This window comes from Trachurus trachurus, assembly GCF_905171665.1.
Source record: "Trachurus trachurus genome assembly, chromosome: 12".
NCBI classification, from domain to species: domain Eukaryota; kingdom Metazoa; phylum Chordata; class Actinopteri; order Carangiformes; family Carangidae; genus Trachurus; species Trachurus trachurus.
The window spans coordinates 1453471-1474958 of NC_139908.1; the positions used below are offsets into that span (position 1 = coordinate 1453471).

The following is a 21488-nucleotide window of genomic DNA, read 5'->3' on the forward strand; positions in this document are numbered from 1 at the left end:
CCCTGAGTGGAAAGACGTCGCCTCCGCGATGTAGAATGTGTTCAATTAAAGTGAAACTAACACATTATATATATATATATATATATATATATATATATATATATATATATATATATATATATATGTCCATTACACACTGAATGAAACATCACATGTCTTTATTTATTCAGTTTATTTTAATAGTAATAATTATGACTAACATTCAGTGAAGACCTAAAAATCACTATCTCCAAAATGGAAATAAGGTTTTTTTTTTTTTTTAAGCATTTTTAATATAGAAATGTTGGCCTTCTGGAAAACTATGTCTATCTATATGCACTCAATACTTGGTTGGGGTTGAACTACTGGGAATTGCCTTTCCGTGATATTGTAATGTACTTATTTGTTAATGGTGAGCGGGAAATTCCTCTCTTTTTTGGTCCTGACCCGTTTGCATCCCTGCAAGTGCTAGAGTGCATGGTACCAAGTTGTATTGCACGGTGCCCTAAAGTGCACATCAGTTTAAAGTGCCAGGTGTATTGCATCAGCATCAGATTAAATTATGACATGGTATATTATCCACATATTAGAACAACTATTTATATTCTATCTATATTCACGTTTTTGTTGCCCATCTCATTCAAACACTGCATAAAACCTATAAACATCTAAATGTTGTTGATAATCCGTCCGGGTGTGTTTACTTGCTGCTGCTGCTGTGGGATTCTCCATCATCCACATATGTCATCATCAGCGTGGTCGCTCTCGCTGTTGCCCACGCCGACGACTCTGACTCTGACTCACGCTCGTGACAAAACGCCGCCACACGTTCGGTTCAGTGAGTTCACTGCTGCCTACTCACCCCCCTCCTCTCCTCTCCTCCTCTCCTCTCCTCTCCTCTCCTCTCCTCTCCTCTCCTCTCCTCTCCTCTCCTCTCCTCTCCTCCTCTCCTCTCCTCTCCTCTCCTCTCTTCTCCTCTCCTCTCCTCTCCTCTCCTCTCCTCTCCTCTCCTCTCCTCTCCTCTCCTCCTCTTCCCTCCTCTCCTCTCCTCTCCTCTCCTCTCCTCTCCTCTCCTCTCCTCTCCTCTCCTCTTCCCTCCTCTCCTCTCCTCTCCTCTCCTCTCCTCTCCTCTCCTCTCTTCTCCTCTCCTCTCCTCTCCTCTCCTCTCCTCTCCTCTCCTCTCCTCTCCTCTCCTCTCTCCTCCCCTCCTCCTCTCCTCTCCTCCCCCCTCCTCTCCTCTCCTCTCCTCTCCTCCTCTCCTCTCCTCCTCTCCTCTCCCCCTCTCCCCCCTCCCCTCCTCTCTCTGCAGTTACCCCGGTAACAGTGGAGCTGCTGCTCTGGGCGTCCGGCCGCCTCCCTCAGACTTCACCCAGGCCGCCGCCGCCGCCGTGGCCGCCGCCGCTGCCACGGCAACCGCCACCGCCACGGCAACGGTCGCAGCGATACAGGAGAAACAGAACCAGGAGCTGAGCTATGGACAGGTAAACACACACACACACACACACACACACACACACACACACACACACACACACACACACACACACATTTATACTGCACTCTAGTTTACATTTTTATATTAAATCCCTGTTTGTGCAGATGGAGATTTAATATTTTACATTTAAACACTTTTATTTGTCATCCTGTGTTTTTCTGCTCTTGTGCTTTTATTCTGAAGGAGAAAAGCTCTTGTGCTTTTATTCTGAAGGAGAAACTCTGACCGTAAATTATCATAAAACAGAACCAGTGCAGAAGCAGCAGGTTTATATTCAGGGTATCCGCGGGGTCTTGAAAAGTATTAAAAATCAATTTTGGGAAAATTAAGACCCTTAAAAAGTATTAAAAAGTCTTTTCATGACTTTATAAAGTCTTACATTTTGAAGGTATTTTTTCTGAATGAGCTGTCCAAGAGTTTGAGTCCTAAAAAACATTGTAAAAGTGTGTGAATTTATTCATTTTATTAAAAAACAAAGATGAACCGGTACATAAAAAAGAAAAGAAGATTGTTGCTTTTCTTTTTTGAGAGTGGAGCAATGTTTTTAAAAAAAAAAAATTTAATAAACTTTGCCTTTTATTTATTATCCCAGCCTATTTTGAATTCTGTTGTATCATAGTGGTCTATATAGTCTTTATCACAAACTAAAAGTGTCACTGATGTAAATGGTTACAGCTTGAAGTGGCGGTGAGATGTTAAAAAATATTGAAAAGGTCTTGAAAAAGTCTTAAAAAGGTTTTAGAATTAACTTCAAGATTCCTGTATAAACCCTGATACTGAGTTTTCAGCTTTAAAGTCACTGTGGTGTATTTTTATTTATCTGTTTTATATCATGAGACCCGTTCAGGAAGTGACACATTATTTAGTAAAATGTCAGCCTTGAATGTGACAAATTAAACTACTGACTTGTTCTTCTTATTGAAGAGGAGTTGATTAAAAGAAGCCGTCTGTCATATTTCTATGAGCTGAGGTGAGAATAAAGAATGAACAATGCATTACTAAACATAGAAACTAATTGATTTGCAGCTCACTAGGAAACAACCAACTTCTGTTTTTAATTACCAGTATTTATGACTCATCATGTCCTGAGTCACCGTTTCTATAATTAAAGTATCTGAGCTGCAGAACTGAACAACTTCACTTCAATTCACTTTATTTAGTTCTTTTTTGATATATTACGTCGACTGTAGAAATGAAACTGAAGCTTCAGGTTACTGCACCTGAACGTTTCAGAGTTCCAGTTTGTCACAACAAGAGAAAAAAGTAAAGGAAAATGACTTTATTTTTACACAACAACATAATTTCAAACGTTTTTCTGATTTACAGAAAGTTAGTTGTTGAAGTTTCCTCTTCTTAGCGACCAGTCAGGATTCTTCACAGTGACGCCAGAAGAGAAACATGAAACCACAAAGACTCATGTGTTCTTAATATATAAGAATCGGGGCAGTCGATTTAGCGGTTCGAATCCCGCATCGGGCGGCCCTTTGCTGCATCTCATTCCCCGTCTCTCTGCCTCCCAAATTCCCTGTCTCTCTCAAATTTCTGGCCGTCAATCGAGATGCTTCAGCTCAGATATTTTTATTGCTGCATTTTATTTAAACTCGATTTATATTCGAGAAAGTGACACTTTAGAATACAGTTGTTTAAGATTGTGTGTGGTGTTTTTAATCAGAATAATAATTAGTTAAAAATATATTTTTATCGGTAATTAAAAAAAAAAAAATCAATTACTAGACATTTCAAGTGAAGATTCGAGGGTCCCGACCCCAAGGTTGAAAAACACTGCAATAAAGGTATAAAAAGCCCAAAAATATACTTATATATACTGTAAATATAAGAATCAATTGAAAATAAGTTTGAAATACACTTATAACTAAAAGTTTAAGAGCGATTTTAATATATCTTGTTGTTACTCTTGGCTGATTAATGTTTTTATTATTTTATTTATTTATTATTTTTTATTTTTTTATTTTTTTATTTATTAATTTTCTGGGGGTGTTTCTTCTTCATGGACGTGTCGCTGGCCTGTATACACTGCAAAAACTCAAAATCTTACCAAGAATATTTGTCTTATTTCTAGTCAAAACAAATCTCATTCTACTTAAAATAAGACTCATCACATAAAAAGCAGCTTGTTTTTAGACACTTTTTACTTCTTTAAAGCAGATTTTCACTTGAAATAATCTGATAGTGGAGCAAGTTTTTCTGTCTTATTACAAGCACAAAAAACCTGCTTTCACTGGCAGATTTTTCTACTTATTTCAAGTGAAAATTAAAATGAATGAAAGTGAAAATGATCTAAAAACAAGTTAATTTTTAGGTGATGAGTCTTATTTTAAGTGGAAAGAGATTAGTTTTGACTAGAAATGAGACATTTTGACAAGAAATAAGACAAATATTCTTGGAAAGATGTTGAGTTTTTGCAGTGCAGCTGTGACGTGGTCTGCTGACTCAGACTGTGACACAGGTTCACTCTGTTCACTCCTCAGTCCTGGTATTGACTCTGTGGGGGGGTGGAGGGGGGACGACATCGTTACAACGACGACGTGTTTCCTGTTGGACAGAGTTGTTCTCTGCATATTTATTCCTCCTCTTTGCCCCCCCTCCTCCTGCACTCTGTGAACTGTTAAAGGGATAGTTCACCCAAAATTCAAATTTCACTCCTTATCTACTCCCGCTCATGTGAACAATATTACCAAACATTTATCAATTCAAGCTTCTTAAGAAATCAATACTTGGATAAAACAAAGCTATCTGATGGTATTGATCTGGGCTTTCGCCAGTTGTCTTTTTTTTTTTCCAACCCCACTTAAATCTTTATTTTCAACTTAAAACTTATACCAAATGATAATTGGAAAGTACGTTCATTATGTCGTCAGTTTGAGTTTTGTTTTCTGTTTTTATCCAGTTGTTCTTCTTTAAATCTAAATTCTTGAGTCAGCTTTTTCCATTTGGTTCATTTCTTCACTAATCAACATTGAACCTGAGCCAGATTCAAGCTAATAAAGTCAAATAATCTGTGTGTAGAGGGGGGGAACATGTTGGGATGAGCTGCCTTCTAATGAAACATATTCAGCATTTATCCAACAAGTGTTTTTTTTTTTTTTTTTTAACCTTTATTTAACCAGGATTTAAAGGGATAGTTCACCCAAAATTCAAATTTCCCTCATTATCTCCTCCCCCTCATGTGGACTAAGGGCTGGGAGAAGTTTCAGAGTCCTCCGTGGCTTCTCTGAGTTACAGGGGGTCTCGGCGTAGCAGTGCATGTCCATATGACGGTTGCAAATGGATACCAACTGTCTTCGTAACAAAAAGACACACCAAAAAACATCCAAATACCTCCATGCTGCTCGTATGTAATGTCCCTCTTGTATTGAAGCCCCAACATGAGAAATTGTCCCCAAATAAATTAAATAAGTCTATATTTCAAGCTTGTTTGTAGCGGAAGCTTCCAGTGTCTCAGTTCACTGCTCTTCCTGTGTCAGCGGCGGAACAATTTCTCATGTCGGGGCTTCAATACAAGAGGGACATTACAGACGAGCAGCATGGAGGTATTTGGATGTTTTTTGGTGTGTCTTTTTGGACGAAGGAAAGTGAGCTCCGTTCTCAACCGTCATATGGACATGCAGTGCTGCACGGAGCCCCGCTGTAACTCAGAGAAGCCAGGAAGCACTGCAAAAACTCAAAATCTTTACAAGAATATTTGTCTTATTTCTAGTCAAAATGTCTCATTTCTAGTCAAAACTAAACTCTTTCCACTTAAAATAAGACTCATCACCTAAAAATTTACTTGTTTTTAGATCATTTTCACTTGTTTCAAACTCATTTTCGCTTGAAATAAGTAGAAAAATCTGCCAGTGAAAGGAAGTTTTTTTTGCTTGTAATAAGGAAGAAAAACTTGCTCCACTATCAGATTTTTCTACTTATTTCAAGTGAAAATCTGCTTGAAAGAAGTAAAAAGTGTCTAAAAACAAGCTGCTTTTTAATGTATATGTATAAATATACTTATTTTAGGTATAATGAGATTTGTTTTGACTAGAAATAAGACAAATATTCTTGGTAACATTTTGAGTTTTTGCAGTGAGGACTCTGAAACTTCTCCCAGCTCTTAGTCCACATGAGGGTAGAGAGTAGATAATGAGAGAGAAATTTGAATTTTGGGTGGAACTATCCCTTTAAACACCAAGTGGAGCTTTGTTTTTCTCACCCGCTGCTGTCGTTCTTCCTTCCTCTTCCCTCCCCAGATGGGTGGAGCTTCCTCTTACAGCACCCAGTTCCTGTCCCACTCGGGCCCCCGCGGCCCCCCAGGGATGAGCCCCGTTCCCGGCGGGATGGTCGGGGCTTCCCGGCCCGGACCGCCGCCCTCGTCCGCCGGCCTCTACCCCTCCCACCCCCACCCGCACCCCCACCCCCACCAACACCCCCACCCGCACGCCGCCGCTCAGACGCAGAAGCTGGCGCAGCACGGGGGCTACGGCGCCGCGCAGCAGGGGCTCAAACGGCCCTTCCACTCCGAGGTCTCTACCCACAATCCTGAATTATAATATATTAATGTTTCTCATTAGGTCTGACATTGGTAATAATAATAATAATAGGATGATGAAAATAATAGGAACAGGTGTAAATATGCACAATAATAATGTTAAAACATCTTAAAACTGAACATTATAACCTTTATTTCCTTCAAACTGAACATTATAACCTTTATTTCCTTTATAATGTTTATACTTTTAGACTTGTGTGACTAAAAAACTGGCAGCTGTGTGTAAATACACTGCTCAAAAAAATAAAGGGAACACTTAAACAACACATCTTAGATCTCAATTAATGGAATATTGCAGTTTAAAATCGTTCAATATATAGTAGAGTGTGTTGAGATATAATAACATAAAAATGATCAATGTAAATCAAAATTATCATCCCAGGTTGATTTCACACAGGTGTGATAAACTTGGAGTTACAATGTGTTGTATATAATCTATTTCTTTTATTCTATTTTAGTCTATATCTGATTTTACATAAATTATGTCGTACGAGTTTTTGCTGAAGCTCACGCAATGATGCGTTTCCTGTTTCTGGGATTGGAGACAATATTAAGTTTAGTGTCGCATCCCACTCCGAGGTTTTTTACCCACAATCCTCTGCTGCTGCGCAACTAAACAGTTTATTAGACTCAATAAGGAGATGAATTCTAATCTATAAATGTTTTATCATTAGGTCTGACATTGGTAATAAGAATAGGATGATGAAAATAATAGGAACAGGTGTAAATATTAACAATAATGAAGTTAAAACACCTAAAAACTGAACATTATAACCTTTATTTCCTTTATAATGTTTATACTTTTAGACTTGTGTGACTAATAAACTGATAGCTGTGTGTAAATATACTTATAAATGACAAATATTAATCTATTTCTTTTATTCTATTTTTGTCTATTTCTCTGATTTAACATCAATTATGTTTGTTTTTTCTCGTACGAAGCTCACGCGATGATGCGTTTCCTGTTTCTGGGATTGGAGACAATATTAAGTTTAGTGTCACATCTCAAACTATTAAGAGAGACAGTGAAACCCTGTTTTATTTTATGGCTGAATGTTCATTTATCTATTTATTTACATAAGTTAAATTAATTTATTGATCAAACAAAAAGAACAAAATGCTTCTAAAAGTAACAGACAGAAGAAAAATGTGATTTAATCTGCTGCTGTTTGACAAAACATTTATTAGCAAAGGAAATCATGAAATAAAATTAAAAAAAACTATAACTTATAATCTATTTTATTTACCTTTTCATAGTAAAACTGATCAAAACAAAACTTTATTAACACATTTCATTGTGTTTCGTCAACGTAACGACTTCTTTATTAAAGATATAAAGTTAGTTTTAGTTTTTATACTTTACAGCCATAACCAGAAGTACTGATGCACTTTTGCCATTTGCACTGTTATTTTTAGCCTATTTATTTATATATTTTTATACATTTTAGTTACATAATTATTTTTTCCTGCTGGACAGAATGGTTGTGTATGTGTTTTTTGTGTAGATAGATAGATAGATAGATAGATAGATAGATAGATAGATAGATAGATAATACTGTAGATAGATAGATGTGTATATATATTTGTTTGCATCTATCTATCTATCTATCTATCTATCTATCTATCTATCTATCTATCTATCTATCTATCTATCTATCTATCTATCTATCTATCTATCTATCTATCTATCTATCTATCTATCTATCTATCTAATACTCTTCCCTGTCCCCCTGTCCCTCTGTGTGTGGTTGCCAGGGTTACCCGGTGCAGCAGTACGCCTCCTCTGGGATGTCGGGCTACCCGCCCTCGGCCCTGCAGTACCCCCCCGGGCCGCAGCAGAGATGCCCCCCCTCGCCCTCCTACCCCTCCAGCCGGATGCCCCCGATGGGGCAGTACCCGCAGCCCGGGGCCCACAACCCGGCTCAGTTCCCCCCCGGGGCCGGACAGCCCAACCCCCCCCAGTACTACAAAGTAAAGCACTTCCTCCTCCACAGCCTTTCAGATTAAGAGCCCGACCCATAATACAGAGATAACATAGAAATTATGGTCAGATTCATCAGTAATAATTAGTTGTTGCAGCTTTTTTTTCAGATTAAAGTCAGTCAGTGTTTGTCCTGATCAGTTTTGGGAATAAAAAAATAACAGTGTTACTAACAGCTTTTACTCACTACTTTTTTAAGTAGTGAGTAAGGCGTTATAGCGGGGGAGAAAGTAACTTTTTAAAGTAGTGAGTAATCAAAAAAAGTGACTTTCTCCCCCGCTATAACGCCGTTACTTTAATGAAATTTAGTGTAATACATTTGATACAAAAATCTGCAACTTCTAATTATTACTGATCAATCTGACCATATTTTATATGTTATCTGTATTATTAAGATTAAGATTAAAGGGATAGTTCAACATTTTGTCAAATTGGCCCATTGCCCATAATCCCTATAGTCATAGCTGTAGGTTCGTTACCTTTATTTGTCGGTGCAAGCTATTTTTAGAACGGTGGAGCAGAGCTGTGAGCTGCTCAGAGCTACGCTACGGAGGCTCATTATGGGATTTCTTGGTTTCCCTCATCAAACTCATCAAATACACAATCCAACAACTCCACAACGCTCTGGTGGACAAGTTGTGAGCTGCACATTCACCACGCTATGAGATAATAACACAACGTTACCACACAGAGTTGATTTAGAGGGAAATTCATGTAAAACCACTGATGCACGTTGCCTTCAGGGACAGTTTTTCATCAACAGTCTCTGTATTTCCCTCTGGACCAGTTTGACAAAATACAACATATAAATTCTGCTCATATTGATCAGTAATAATTAGAAGTTGCAGGTTTTGTCCTGGTGAACTCCGTCAGCTCAGTGTCGTGTTTCCTGTGTGTGTTTCTGCAGACGGAGCCGTTCAACGGTCAGGGTGCGCTGCCGTCGGGGGGGGCAGGAGGGTACAACGCCTTCACTCAGGCCGCCGTCAACGGGGTAAGTCAAGTCCACTATTAAACCCCCTCCTCCCGACCCCCAAACCCCCAAACCCAGTGCCCTCGGTGTCTACGACAAGCTTTTATTGTGAAATGTTTCATGTTTCTGAACTCCGGTCCTCTTCTTCCTGTGACCTCAGCCCGGCCGGGGGGGCGGCGGTGGGGGGGTGATGCCCGGGTACCCCAGCTCGCCGATGGGGGGAAACCCCACTCCTCCGATGACGCCGGGCGCCACCATGCCGCCCTACCTGTCCCCGGGGCAGGACACCAAGCCGCCGTACCTCCCAGCGGACACCAAACCCAGCATCAGCACCCAGCCGCCGCCCACAGGTCAGAACAACATACACACACTCGGACAACGTCACAAACTCTCTCTTGATGGATGATGCTCCAAAACCAGGTTTACATGAATCAAGGGAGAAATGGGAGTTCGACTTGGGTACAGAGCTCTGGTCTGAACTGAACTGTTTCGAAAAAGTCAAACTGCCACTATTAACTCCAGATACAGGCTGACATGTTATAACTTTCTCCATCAATTATATCTTACGCCACTGAAATTGCACAAATATAAACCTGAGATATCCAGCTTGTGTTTTAGATGTAGTAACCTATAGAAGAGGGCTCATTCCTACACTGCACTTGGTTTAGTTCTGCACAAAACTCAACACATTCTGGCACGATTTCTCTGACATCATGACAAAACTTCTAGGACTACATCTCCCATTAGAGCCTCAAACCTGCTTATCAGGAGATACTGTACTACAAATATCGATGCGCTATTAAGAAAAGCTCAAAAGAAGTTTCTCTCATTGGCCTAAGTTGTGTGTTGGCATGAAGTGCATCGCCATCACATGGAAGTCTGACTCCCAACTTTCTATAGGAAGATGGGTTTCAGAAATGAATAGCTGTTTTCCACTTGAAAAAATGACATATACACTCAGGAAAGACTATAATACTTTTACAGAGATGTGGCAACCTTATTTGGCATATATGGACACATTGTCGTAGATTTACAAGCTTTTGTCTACCTTGCCTCTCGACTTTTCCCCTTTTTTTTCTGTCATTATTTCTCTTTTTCTATTTATTAATTTTTTCCTCTCTCTCTCTCTCAATTTGTTGGTGGGTGGGTTGGGGAGGGGTTTGGAGTTCCGTGTTTGTGTTTTCATGCATATCTTGAAAAATGCTGAAAATAAAATGAAAATGTCACTAACAAGTAGGGGTGGGAGAAAAAATCAATTCACATAAATATCGCGATATCTTTTTTGACGATTTTTAAATAGATTTTTTTTTCAAAAATCGATTTTAAAAAAAAAATTTGAAAATTGAAATATATATATATATTTTTTTGAATTTTTTTTTAATATTGTGCAATGTGCATTTGTTTGCCTTTTTTACATACAGAGAGTCCAGGTTTTGAAAAGGGTTTAAGTTCACTTTATAATGGAGTATGTTCATTTATAGGCTCCTACAGTATTTGTGTGCAGATAAATGTTAAAAATGCTAAAGACTAAAAATCAAGAGAATCGGCAATATCGTAGAATCACAATTTAAATCAAATCGCCATCCAAAAAATGGTAGAATAATCGAATTGGGAGAAGAGCATATCGTCCCAGCCCTACTAACAAGGCCAATCAACCCCCGTGACCTCTTCCTGTCCTCAGGTAACCCTAGCGACGACCTCCGTCTGACCTTCCCGGTGCGAGACGGCGTGGTGTTGGAGCCGTTCAGACTGGAGCACAACCTGGCCGTCAGCAACCACGCCTTCCAGCTGAGAGACTCGGTCTACAAGACGCTCATGTTGAGGTAGGAGGAAGCTCTGAAAGGGTTAACGCTCCTTCACAATAAAGGTAGATGTTTGTGTTAAAGCTCCTTCAGAATAAAAGTAGATGTTTGTGTTAAAGCTCCTTCAGAATAAAGGTAGATGTTTGTGTTAAAGCTCCTTCAGAATAAAGGTAGATGTTTGTGTTAAAGCTCCTTCAGAATAAAGGTAGATGTTTGTATTAAAGCTCCTTCAGAATAAAGGTAGATGTTTGTATTAAAGCTCCTTCAGAATAAAGGTAGATGTTTGTATTAAAGCTCCATACAGTATAAAGGTAGATGTTTGTATTAAAGCTCCTTCAGAATAAAGGTAGATGTTTGTGTTAAAGCTCCTTCAAAATAAAGGTAGATGTTTGTATTAAAGCTCCATACAGTATAAAGGTAGATGTTTGTATTAAAGCTCCTTCAGAATAAAGGTAGATGTTTGTGTTAAAGCTCCTTCAGTATAAAGGTAGATGTTTGTATTAAAGCTCCTTCAAAATAAAGGTAGATGTTTGTGTTAAAGCTCCTTCAGTATAAAGGTAGATGTTTGTATTAAAGCTCCTTCAGAATAAAGGTAGATGTTTGTGTTAAAGCTCCTTCAGTATAAAGGTAGATGTTTGTATTAAAGCTCCTTCAAAATAAAGGTAGATGTTTGTATTAAAGCTCCTTCAGAATAAAGGTAGATGTTTGTATTAAAGCTCCTTCAGAATAAAGGTAGATGTTTGTGTTAAAGCTCCTTCAAAATAAAGGTAGATGTTTGTATTAAAGCTCCATACAGTATAAAGGTAGATGTTTGTATTAAAGCTCCATACAGTATAAAGGTAGATGTTTGTGTTAAAGCTCCTTCAGAATAAAGGTAGATGTTTGTGTTAAAGCTCCTTCAGAATAAAGGTAGATGTTTGTATTAAAGCTCCTTCAGAATAAAGGTAGATGTTTGTGTTAAAGCTCCTTCAGAATAAAGGTAGATGTTTGTGTTGAAGCTCCTTCAGAATAAAGGTAGATGTTTGTGTTAAAGCTCCTTCAGAATAAAGGTAGATGTTTGTGTTAAAGCTCCTTCAGTATAAAGTTAGATGTTTGTGTTAAAGCTCCTTCAAAATAAAGGTAGATGTTTGTGTTAAAGCTCCTTCAGAATAAAGGTAGATGTTTGTGTTAAAGCTCCTTCAGTATAAAGGTAGACGTTTGTGTTAAAAATCCTTCACAATAAAAGTAGATGTTTGTGTCAAAGCTCCTTCAAAATAAAAGTAGGTTTTTGTGTTAAAGCTCCTTCAGAATAAAGGTAGATGTTTGTATTAAAGCTCCTTCAGTATAAAGGTAGATGTTTGTGTTAAAGCTCCTTCAGAATAAAGGTAGATGTTTGTGTTAAAGCTCCTTCAGAATAAAGGTAGATGTTTGTATTAAAGCTCCTTCAGAATAAAGGTAGATGTTTGTGTTAAAGCTCCTTCAAAATAAAAGTAGATGTTTGTATTAAAGCTCCTTCAGAATAAAGGTAGATGTTTGTGTTAAAGCTCCTTCAAAATAAAAGTAGATGTTTGTATTCCAGCTCCTTCAAAATAAAGGTAGATGTTTGTGTTAAAGCTCCTTCAAAATAAAGGTAGATGTTTGTGTTAAAGCTCCTTCAAAATAAAGGTAGATGTTTGTGTTAAAGCTCCTTCAAAATAAAGGTAGATGTTTGTATTCCAGCTCCTTCAAAATAAAGGTAGATGTTTGTGTTAAAGCTCCTTCAAAATAAAGGTAGATGTTTGTGTTAAAGCTCCATACAGTATAAAGGTATAGAAGCATAAAAACTCACCTGTATTAACATAAAGAGGTGATTATGTCTCAGTGTAATAATAATGATAACATTTATTAATCATGTGGAGTCTAAAGTTAAACACCTGTACAAATCCTTGTATTTTCCTTTTATATTTAACTTTTTCCTGAACACACACACAGTCTTTGTGTTGATGTGTCCAGATAATATTTATCTTTTTCCTCTCACACCTTCAGTTACACATTAAATAGGACACAGAGGAATTCACCCACACTTTAAAAACTCAGTAAAGTCAAACCTAACACTACTTTTTAAACATTTCCACTAGAGTTGGTGTTTGTGCAGAGGGAGCAGCAGGAGGAGGTGTGATCGAACCGTGTTTAGTTGGAGTCTCGCTCTGTTTCTCTTCCTGAGTAATTTAAAACAGCAGATGAGGAAAAACAAACGAGGAATGTTTGATAGCCCCACCCAGAGCTCAGTCTGACGGTCTGATGTGTGTGTGTGTGTGTGTGTGTGTGTCTCCCCCTGCAGGCCGGACTTGGAGCTGCAGTTCAAGTGTTACCACCACGAGGACCGGCAGATGAACACCAACTGGCCCGCCTCGGTGCAGGTGAGTCTGCTGGTGTGTGGACGGACGGAGCAGCAGCAGCTTCCTCTTCTACTGCTCTTTATTATTACTGTTTTTCTCAGTTGGTTCAGCTCATTTCTCTAAACAGAAATTACATTACAGTTCAGCACAACTCCATAGATCACTTGCAAAAGCAAACAGTCTCTCTAAACAGTTCACTCATGTGTCAAAACTAAATTTCCTTCTCATAGAAATAGTCAGTTTCCCCAAAAAGCATCGTCCCTTTGGCATCGTGTCACTAGATGTCTTGTCTCTATGGCAAAACAGCATTGAAACATCCCTCATGTCCTTCTCTCAGTCTGAGCCCAGTGCTGCATTCACTATAATTACTGGACTAGTTTTTATTGTCTAGCTAACAGAATACAACTGTGCATAAAACTGAAAAAAAAGAAAAGAAATGATATACGTATATAAAAAACAACAACAGGATATTAGGGTAAGAGTAGCCTATAAGGTTTGACGTAGCACATTGCACTCCTACTGTCAATGCTGTAAATAAATATATGGTATTCATGGTTTTATGTTCTTGACTAATTTTGACAACTGAACAGACTATTGTTCATGTGACGACTTATAGAATGAAATGAGGCTGATAGAAAAACCATTAGACTGATAATCAACAGTTTAGATCAATAAGATCTATTCACTTGGACATTGAGCTACTGCAGCTACCTGTACTTCATCATTTGCAATTTGATGAAATGAACGAGAAATTCAATTCTGTTGTGAACATTTGCCGAGATGTTTGGAGGTTTGTTCATGTTGTTTTGAGAATGTAATTTCTGTTTAAAAAAATGAGCCAAACCAACGGAGAAAAATTGTAACGTCTGGTGTTTCTTCTTTTCTTTTCTTTTCTTTTTTTTTTAAATTCCCGTCTGCACCAGGTGAGCGTCAACGCGACTCCGTTGTGCATCGAACGAGGCGACAACAAAACGTCCCACAAGCCGCTGTACCTGAAGCAAGTGTGTCAGCCGGGTCGCAACACGGTGCAGATCACCGTCACGGCCTGTTGTTGTGTACGTAGCCTCATCGCACCTACATGTCTCACTGGATTTATATTATATTATATATGTATACAGCTCTGGAAAAATTAAGAGACCACTCCAAAATGTTGTTAATAAATCAGCTTCTCTACATGTGGCAGCCATCGATTCTCTTGAACTCCAACACAAGCACCTCACTCTACTTAGCTGGTCACCTGAACCAAATCATATTTAATGAGGAAGAAAGATTATGAATAATTAAAACAAACACTGCTGTGATTAAAAATAGGGATTATTCCACCAATTTTGATTTCTAAACTCTTCCTAAGTTTAAAAAGTAGTGTTGTGTTGTTTTAAAATTAATATTAACTTGTTTTCTTTGCATTATATGGTAAGGTCTGAAAACACCAGAACGTTTTTGTTATTTTGACCTGTTGCCATTTTCTGCAAATAAATAAATGCTCTAAATGAGAATATTTTTATTTCCAGTTTGGGAGAAATTTTGTCAGTAGGTTATAGAATGAAACAAAAGTGTTGATTTTACTCAAACACATAGCTATGAAAAGTAAAACCAGAGGAACTGATAATTTTGAAGTGGTCTCTTCATTTTTTTCCAGACCACTTCAAAATAATCAGTTTATCTGGTTTTTACTATGTATAGGTTTGTGTTTGAGTAAAATGAACACTTTTGTTTTATTCTATAACCTACTGAAAACATTCCTCACATTTAGAGCTTTTATTTATTTGCAGAAATTGACAACTGGTTTAAAATAAGTAAAAAAGTTTGAATAATAATAATGCAACAAAACCATTTCATACTTATTTTTTCAAACAACACAACACTCATTTTTTAACTCAGAAAGAGTTCAGAAATCAACATTGGTGGAATAACCCCTTTATTAAGTAGAGTGAGATGAGTTTGTGTTGGAGTTTAATAAACACTGTCTGGAATCGAACATGTAGAGAAGCTGATTTATGAATGTTGGACTGGTCTCTAAATTTTTTCTAGAGCTGTTTATGTTATTATGTTAATATTTAAGGAGTCTGGTCTATGAAGAATTGACATCAATATATTCACTCAACAACAAAATATAAAGATAAATTCAATTCTTTACAATATTATCATGTGTTTAATGTAACACACAGTTAATATATATATTATTTACCTCCCCCCCCCCCCCCCCCCCAGTCCCATCTGTTTGTCCTGCAGCTGGTCCACCGGCCGTCGGTCCGCTCCGTCCTGCAGGGCCTCATGAAGAAGAGGCTGCTGCCGGCCGAGCACTGCATCACCAAGAGTGAGTCTTATTCTGAAAGGGTGACGACGTACTTCCTCTGTTTCCTCAGTGTGTACAGCTCTGTACAGTTATAAACACCTGCAAGAGTCGTGTATTTATTTATTTATTTATACTGACACAAATAAAGATTTGTCTTTGTTTTGAAAATAATCTTTAAACTTTTCAGAGTCAGATCAGTTTATTGATCCTCAGGGGAAATGAGGTCGAGTTTCAGTTGCTCCGTCAGCAACAAGTAGAGAATATGAAAAATATTATGAACAAAAACATATGTATGAGACAGCTAGGATATGTAAATAGATAGATGAGGATAATGGATGGATGGATGGATGGATGGATGGATGGATGGATGGATGGATGGATGGATGGATGGATGGATGGATGGATGGATGGATGGATGGATGGATGGATGGATGGATGGATGGATGGATGGATGGATGGATGGATGGATGGATGGATGGATGGATGGATGGATGGATGGATGGATAACCTCTGTTCAATGTGTTTTGTTTTAGTAAAGAGGAACTTCAGCAGCGGTTCGATCCCCGGCACCCCGGGTCTGAACGGAGAGGACGGCGTGGAGCAGACGGCCATCAAGGTCTCACTCAAATGTCCCATCACCTTCAGACGCATCCAGCTGCCGGCCAGAGGCCACGACTGCAGACACATACAGGTAACACACACACACACACACACACACACACACAAAATCTTTCCAAGAATATTTGTCTTATTTCTTGTCCAAATGTCTCATTTCTAGTCAAAACTAAACTCTTTCCACTTTAAATAAGACTCATCACCTAAAAATTAACTTGTTTTTAGATCATTTTCATTTCAAATAAGTAGAAAAATCTGCCAGTGAAGCAGGTTTTTTGTACTTGTAATAAGAAAGAAAAACTTGCTCCACTATCAGATTGTTCCAAGTGAAAATCTGCTTGAAAGAAGTAAAAAAAAAAAGTGTCTAAAAACAAGCTGCTTTTTAATGTGATGAGTCTTATTTTAAGTGTAAAGAGATTTGTTTTGACTAGAAATAAGACAAATATTCTTGGTAAGATTTTGAGTTTTTACAGTGCAAAGACTTTTATTTTGTAGTTTCCAGTGATGTTGATGCCTCAGAGAGAATAGTAATTCAAAGTGTAAAAGTGAAAGTTTCTAGATGACAAAGTAAAGAACAGAGATGTGAGGAGAAGAGAAAGAGGAGGAGGAGGAGGAAGTTAATTTGCTGGTAGTTTGATTAATTCATGAGTTAAATACGAGTCACACACACACACACACGTTGTTTTTTTCCAGGAGCATAGACACTTTCTAAAAAAAAAAAAAAGATTGCCGTCTCGATCGTCACATAATCCCGCGATCGCATATTTATCACACTTTTTTTTTTTTTTTTTACCAGGCCTACTGCTACTCTCGTCTTTTACTGACTCACTCTCTCTTTTTTCCGGCCGTCTCACGTTTTTAGTAACGTTGGGTTTTAAAAATGCCGCTTATTTCAGGGCTTTCTCTTAGCGTCACATGATCCTGCTTTGAGTCTGACCAATCAGCACAGAGTAAATCTCTTTTTTACCCCCAAGTTCCTGCAGTGGAAACATGCAGGCAAAGTGCAGTATCTGCATTTTTTCCAAAACAAAAATTTTGACTATCAAAAGTGTGGCATATTCTCTTCAATCTGGTAGAATTTGATATTGCTACTGCTAAAATTTCCAGAGTTATTGGGCTTTTTATTTTGCTGTCCATCCAAAAAAGCACTGTGAAACCAAGGCAAAGTGCAATATCTGCAAAGAGTAACTGTACTCTCTACTTCTATAATTTACTCTATGATTCCACTGGAGTAAAACCAAGGCAAAGTGCAGCATCTGTAGCTAATACCAAGGCAAAAGTGCAGCATCTGCCATAAAACTGTCAAAATTAGTCAGAAAGACAAACTACAAAATACATTTAATTCAGTCCACCTTTATCTAATCAATTATAGACTTGGTAGCTATTCATCATTTGATGCTTAAACCTGACAATGAAAAACACAAAAAGCTGTTTTTCTCAGTTTGGCATTTTTACAGATACTGCACTTTGCCTTTGTAGGGCAGCGCTTACTGTTAAACTTCTGTAGTGGGTCGTGTTAAATAAATGTGCATTGATGCAACTGCTTCTGGCTCGATCTTTGATGTAAACATGAATATTATATTTTCAATAGAGAGTTCCATCTTTGTCCAGTTTGCAGCTTTAGTTGTGTGAATATCTCTTGATTGGAGCTCATCGTGTCCTCGTCTCTGTCCCCAGTGCTTCGATCTGGAGTCGTACCTGCAGCTGAACTGTGAGCGAGGGACGTGGAGGTGTCCCGTCTGCAAGTACGTGTCCCACTGCTGCTACTGCTGCAGGGAATCGAACCTGCTGCTCTCAGAGTCCAGTCTAACACCTGTCTGTGTGTGTGTGTGTGTGTGTGTCCACAGTAAGACGGCGCTGCTGGAGGGGCTCGAGGTCGACCAGTACATGCTGGGGATCCTGGTCTACATCCAGAAGTGAGTTTGTAATGATTCGATTTAACAACGACTCGATTCGTATCATGATTCGTGGTCGGTGATACGACTTGAAATCGATTGAGTAACTTTTTAGCCAAAAATTCAACCAGTTTGACTGTGAAATGAATACCTGGATACTGGACAGAGCAGGTGGAGTCAGTAAACAACAATTAATGGTGAATGCATTAACCTTTTATTTGAATAAAGTGCAACCAACACTTCAGGTTGAACTAACAGGAGTTTCAACCTTTTCTGCTCTTATTTAAAACAATATAAAGAGAACACAGTTAATGTATTTGGCTTTTACATGATACCCTACAAACAGCGAGCAACTTATTTACAACATCTCCGTCTTTGCAAAAGTGTAAAATGTTTCCACACACTTACCCCAAGTGGTCCAGCTCTATCTGACTGCAGTCTGATCACTGAGAACGCATGTTAACACCAGTTTTAAACGGGGTTGACATTTACCTTGGTCTATAGGTCGCATCGGTGTATAAGCTGCACCCAGCTTTTTAGATGGGAAAAAAAAGGAAAAAAAGTGCGACTTATACACCGAATTTTACGGTGTATGAATTGTATTATCATTTGACAATACAGTATATAGAGATTGTAGGAACAGATACTTAAAAAACAAAACGACAGACATTCCAAGACATGATAAAGGCAGAAATTGATAACAGAAGAATTGAGAACACAAAAATGGTCAAATAAGTTAATTAAATAATACAATATAATATAGATAAGGTAATATAATGTAATATAATGTAATGTAATGTAATGTAATATAATATAATATAATATAATATAATATAATATAATATAATATAATATAATATAATATAATATAATATAATATAATATAGGGATGATAAAAAATAAAAATACATAGAAATAAAATTTGAAAAAAGGAGAGGGATAAATAATGGGGCGATGTAAGGTGACTTCACTTAATGTAATTTGAGTAAAACTGAAGAGCTGAAGCAGTTTTTGTTAGTTTCAGTACATTTCAGACTCGACATGAGTTAGGTTAGTTCAATTTAACCACTATGCTACGTTTTGTTTTCATTCGCAGACTGAACAGAGTAATTAAAAGTGCTAAAAAATCCACGTCCACATAGTTTACTGTGATTAAACCAATGTGTAGTTGATTGTTTTCCATGTAAAACGATGTTAGATCGATACAACTAGCCGAGCTCAGATGGATGTCGTTGGATCGTAGGATTATAAATAGATGAATGTTTGTGACGTGTGGTCCCTCTCGTCCCCTCAGCTCGGACTACGAGGAGATCACCATCGACCCGGTGTGCGGCTGGCGGCCGGTGCCGGTGAAGCCGGACCTCCACATCAAGGAGGAGTCCGACGGTCCGGTGCTGAAGCGCTGCCGCACCGTCAGCCCCAGTCACATGCTGCTGCCCAACGTCATGGAGATGATCGCTGCTCTGGGCCCGGCCGCCTCGCCCTACCACGGCCTGACGCCCGGGGGGAGGAACACGCCCGACTACACCCGGCCCGGTACGTCACCGTATCCCTCCACCAAACAAACTAGTTCCAGATCACTTCCTGTTTGTCATAGAGAGTCACAGAAAATGATCAAGTTATGACCTAGAGCAGCGGTTCTCAAACTGTTTTACATCAAGGACCCCTAAATTGAAATTGAAATTGCTTTTGAGAATATTTATTGAGTAAAATTCTTTAAGTTTATAATATTTACTTTACTGGAGTATCAAAAGTCATTATGTTTTTAAGCATTAGTAGTAAAATTAAGAATAATTTCAGTCAGAATATTGATTATGAACTCATCAAGTTATGACCTAGAGCAGCGGTTCTCAAACTTTTTTACATCAACGACCCTAAATTGACACAAATTGGACCACGGACCCCCATTGGACAACATTTTGAAGCAAACACCATACAAATATTTCTTTTTAGTCAATGTAAGGCAAGGCAAGGCATCTTTATTTATACAGCGCATTTCATACCAAGGCAACTCAATGTGCTTTACATAAAGACAAAACATTTTAAAAAAGAGAAGCATAAAACAGATTAAAAACAAACAAACACTAAAAACAGAGTTGAAAGCAAGAGCAAATAAAAGTAAAATAAAAGAAAATAGATACAATTTAAATTTCTTAAAAAGAGCACAGCTATAAGCACGTGAAAAGAGAAATGTTTTACATTGTACATTTATATTAGGGCCAATGGCATGAATTTTTGGAAATATTGTAGAGAAATTTCTGGGAAGACGTGGTACAGTTTCTCCAAAAACATTTAAACATTTCTAGAAGTGGGAAAAATTATAGAAAAAGAGGTAACATTTCAACGAAAAAAAAAAAAAATAGAAAAAAGGTGGTCAAATTTCTCAAAAAAAAAAAAAGTTTTTAAAAAATTCTAGAAAAAGTGGTAAAATTCCACAAAAAAAGTAAAAAATTAAAATTCGAGAAAAAAGTTGTAATTTTCTAAAAAATAAAAATAAAAGACCTTTGACCTTTAGCCACTAAAATCTAATCAGTTCATCGTTGAGTCCTCGAAAAAAATTTCTGACAAATCTGAAGTCCTGAAAACAATATTTATTTATTATAAAACCAAAAATATGAAGGATTATGATGTAATACTTGATTTATAAGCTGGATCCACTGTTATATAATTATTATTGTCAGTGTTATTAAGTTATTTTATTATTATTTAATATTTACTATTAAGATGAAGATTTTAAACTTCAACATTTCAATGAATTATGTTTGAGAAATAAATAAAGTGGGTGTGTAGCAGTAGCGCCACGTTATGTAATGATGAAATACATTTTCACCTCATGATGTAATAATAATGTCATGATGATAGTAATCTAATAAAATTCTTAAACGCAATAGGTAATAAACTTTGCCGCAGTTTGTAATAAGTTATTAATGTATTAGTTATTACAAAATGCAGGTGTTGCACTTGGTTTATATAGAAAATGTAATAATTAGGTGCATTATCTAACAACTTATTACAAAATGCCGCAAAGTTTATTACATATTGCATTTAAGAATTTTATTACAAAATGTGGCATATTTTACAAAATACAATAAAAAAGGTTGTTTATTAACGTATTTAACACATCATCAGTGATATTATAAGCCTTTATTATGTTTTAATAGAGTTTATAAATGTCAGAGTTTTATATTATTGTTAATTACATTTAATGAAACTGTATTTGTCGCTTTATTTCCTGAGGCTTCACTTTAACAAGACGTTTATTCACTGTTTTCTATTCACGAACAAACATATCTGTGCTGTTAGTGACTCAGGGATAAAAGATCAGGACACTTAAAGGGATAGTTCACCCAAAATTGAAATTTCCGTGGCTTCTCTGAGTTACAGGGGGTCTCGGCGTAGCAGTGCATGTCCATATGACGGTTGCAAATGGATACCAACTGTCTTCGTAACAAAAAGACACACCAAAAAACATCCAAATACCTCCATGCTGCTCGTATGTAATGTCCCTCTTGTATTGAAGCCCCGAAATGCGAAATTGTCCAGAAAAAAATTAAA

General features: G+C 37.5%; 1 protein-coding gene across 4 annotated transcripts in view; it reads left to right on the forward strand.

The window, feature by feature from the left end:
- The window catches only part of zmiz2 (zinc finger, MIZ-type containing 2), a 45611-nt gene that overhangs the window by 15936 nt on the left and 8187 nt on the right, over positions 1-21488 (forward strand). For all 4 annotated transcript variants that reach the window (XM_083983613.1, XM_083983615.1, XM_083983614.1 and 1 more), the window contains exons 5-17: positions 1289-1460; positions 5719-5991; positions 7773-7988; positions 8906-8989; positions 9129-9318; positions 10650-10791; positions 13070-13148; positions 14051-14182; positions 15339-15444; positions 15957-16114; positions 17716-17783; positions 17886-17954; positions 19228-19469. In XM_083983613.1, the coding sequence (XP_083839739.1) occupies positions 1289-1460; positions 5719-5991; positions 7773-7988; positions 8906-8989; positions 9129-9318; positions 10650-10791; positions 13070-13148; positions 14051-14182; positions 15339-15444; positions 15957-16114; positions 17716-17783; positions 17886-17954; positions 19228-19469 (1931 nt within the window). The remainder of the gene's footprint in view (positions 1-1288; positions 1461-5718; positions 5992-7772; positions 7989-8905; positions 8990-9128; positions 9319-10649; positions 10792-13069; positions 13149-14050; positions 14183-15338; positions 15445-15956; positions 16115-17715; positions 17784-17885; positions 17955-19227; positions 19470-21488) is intronic.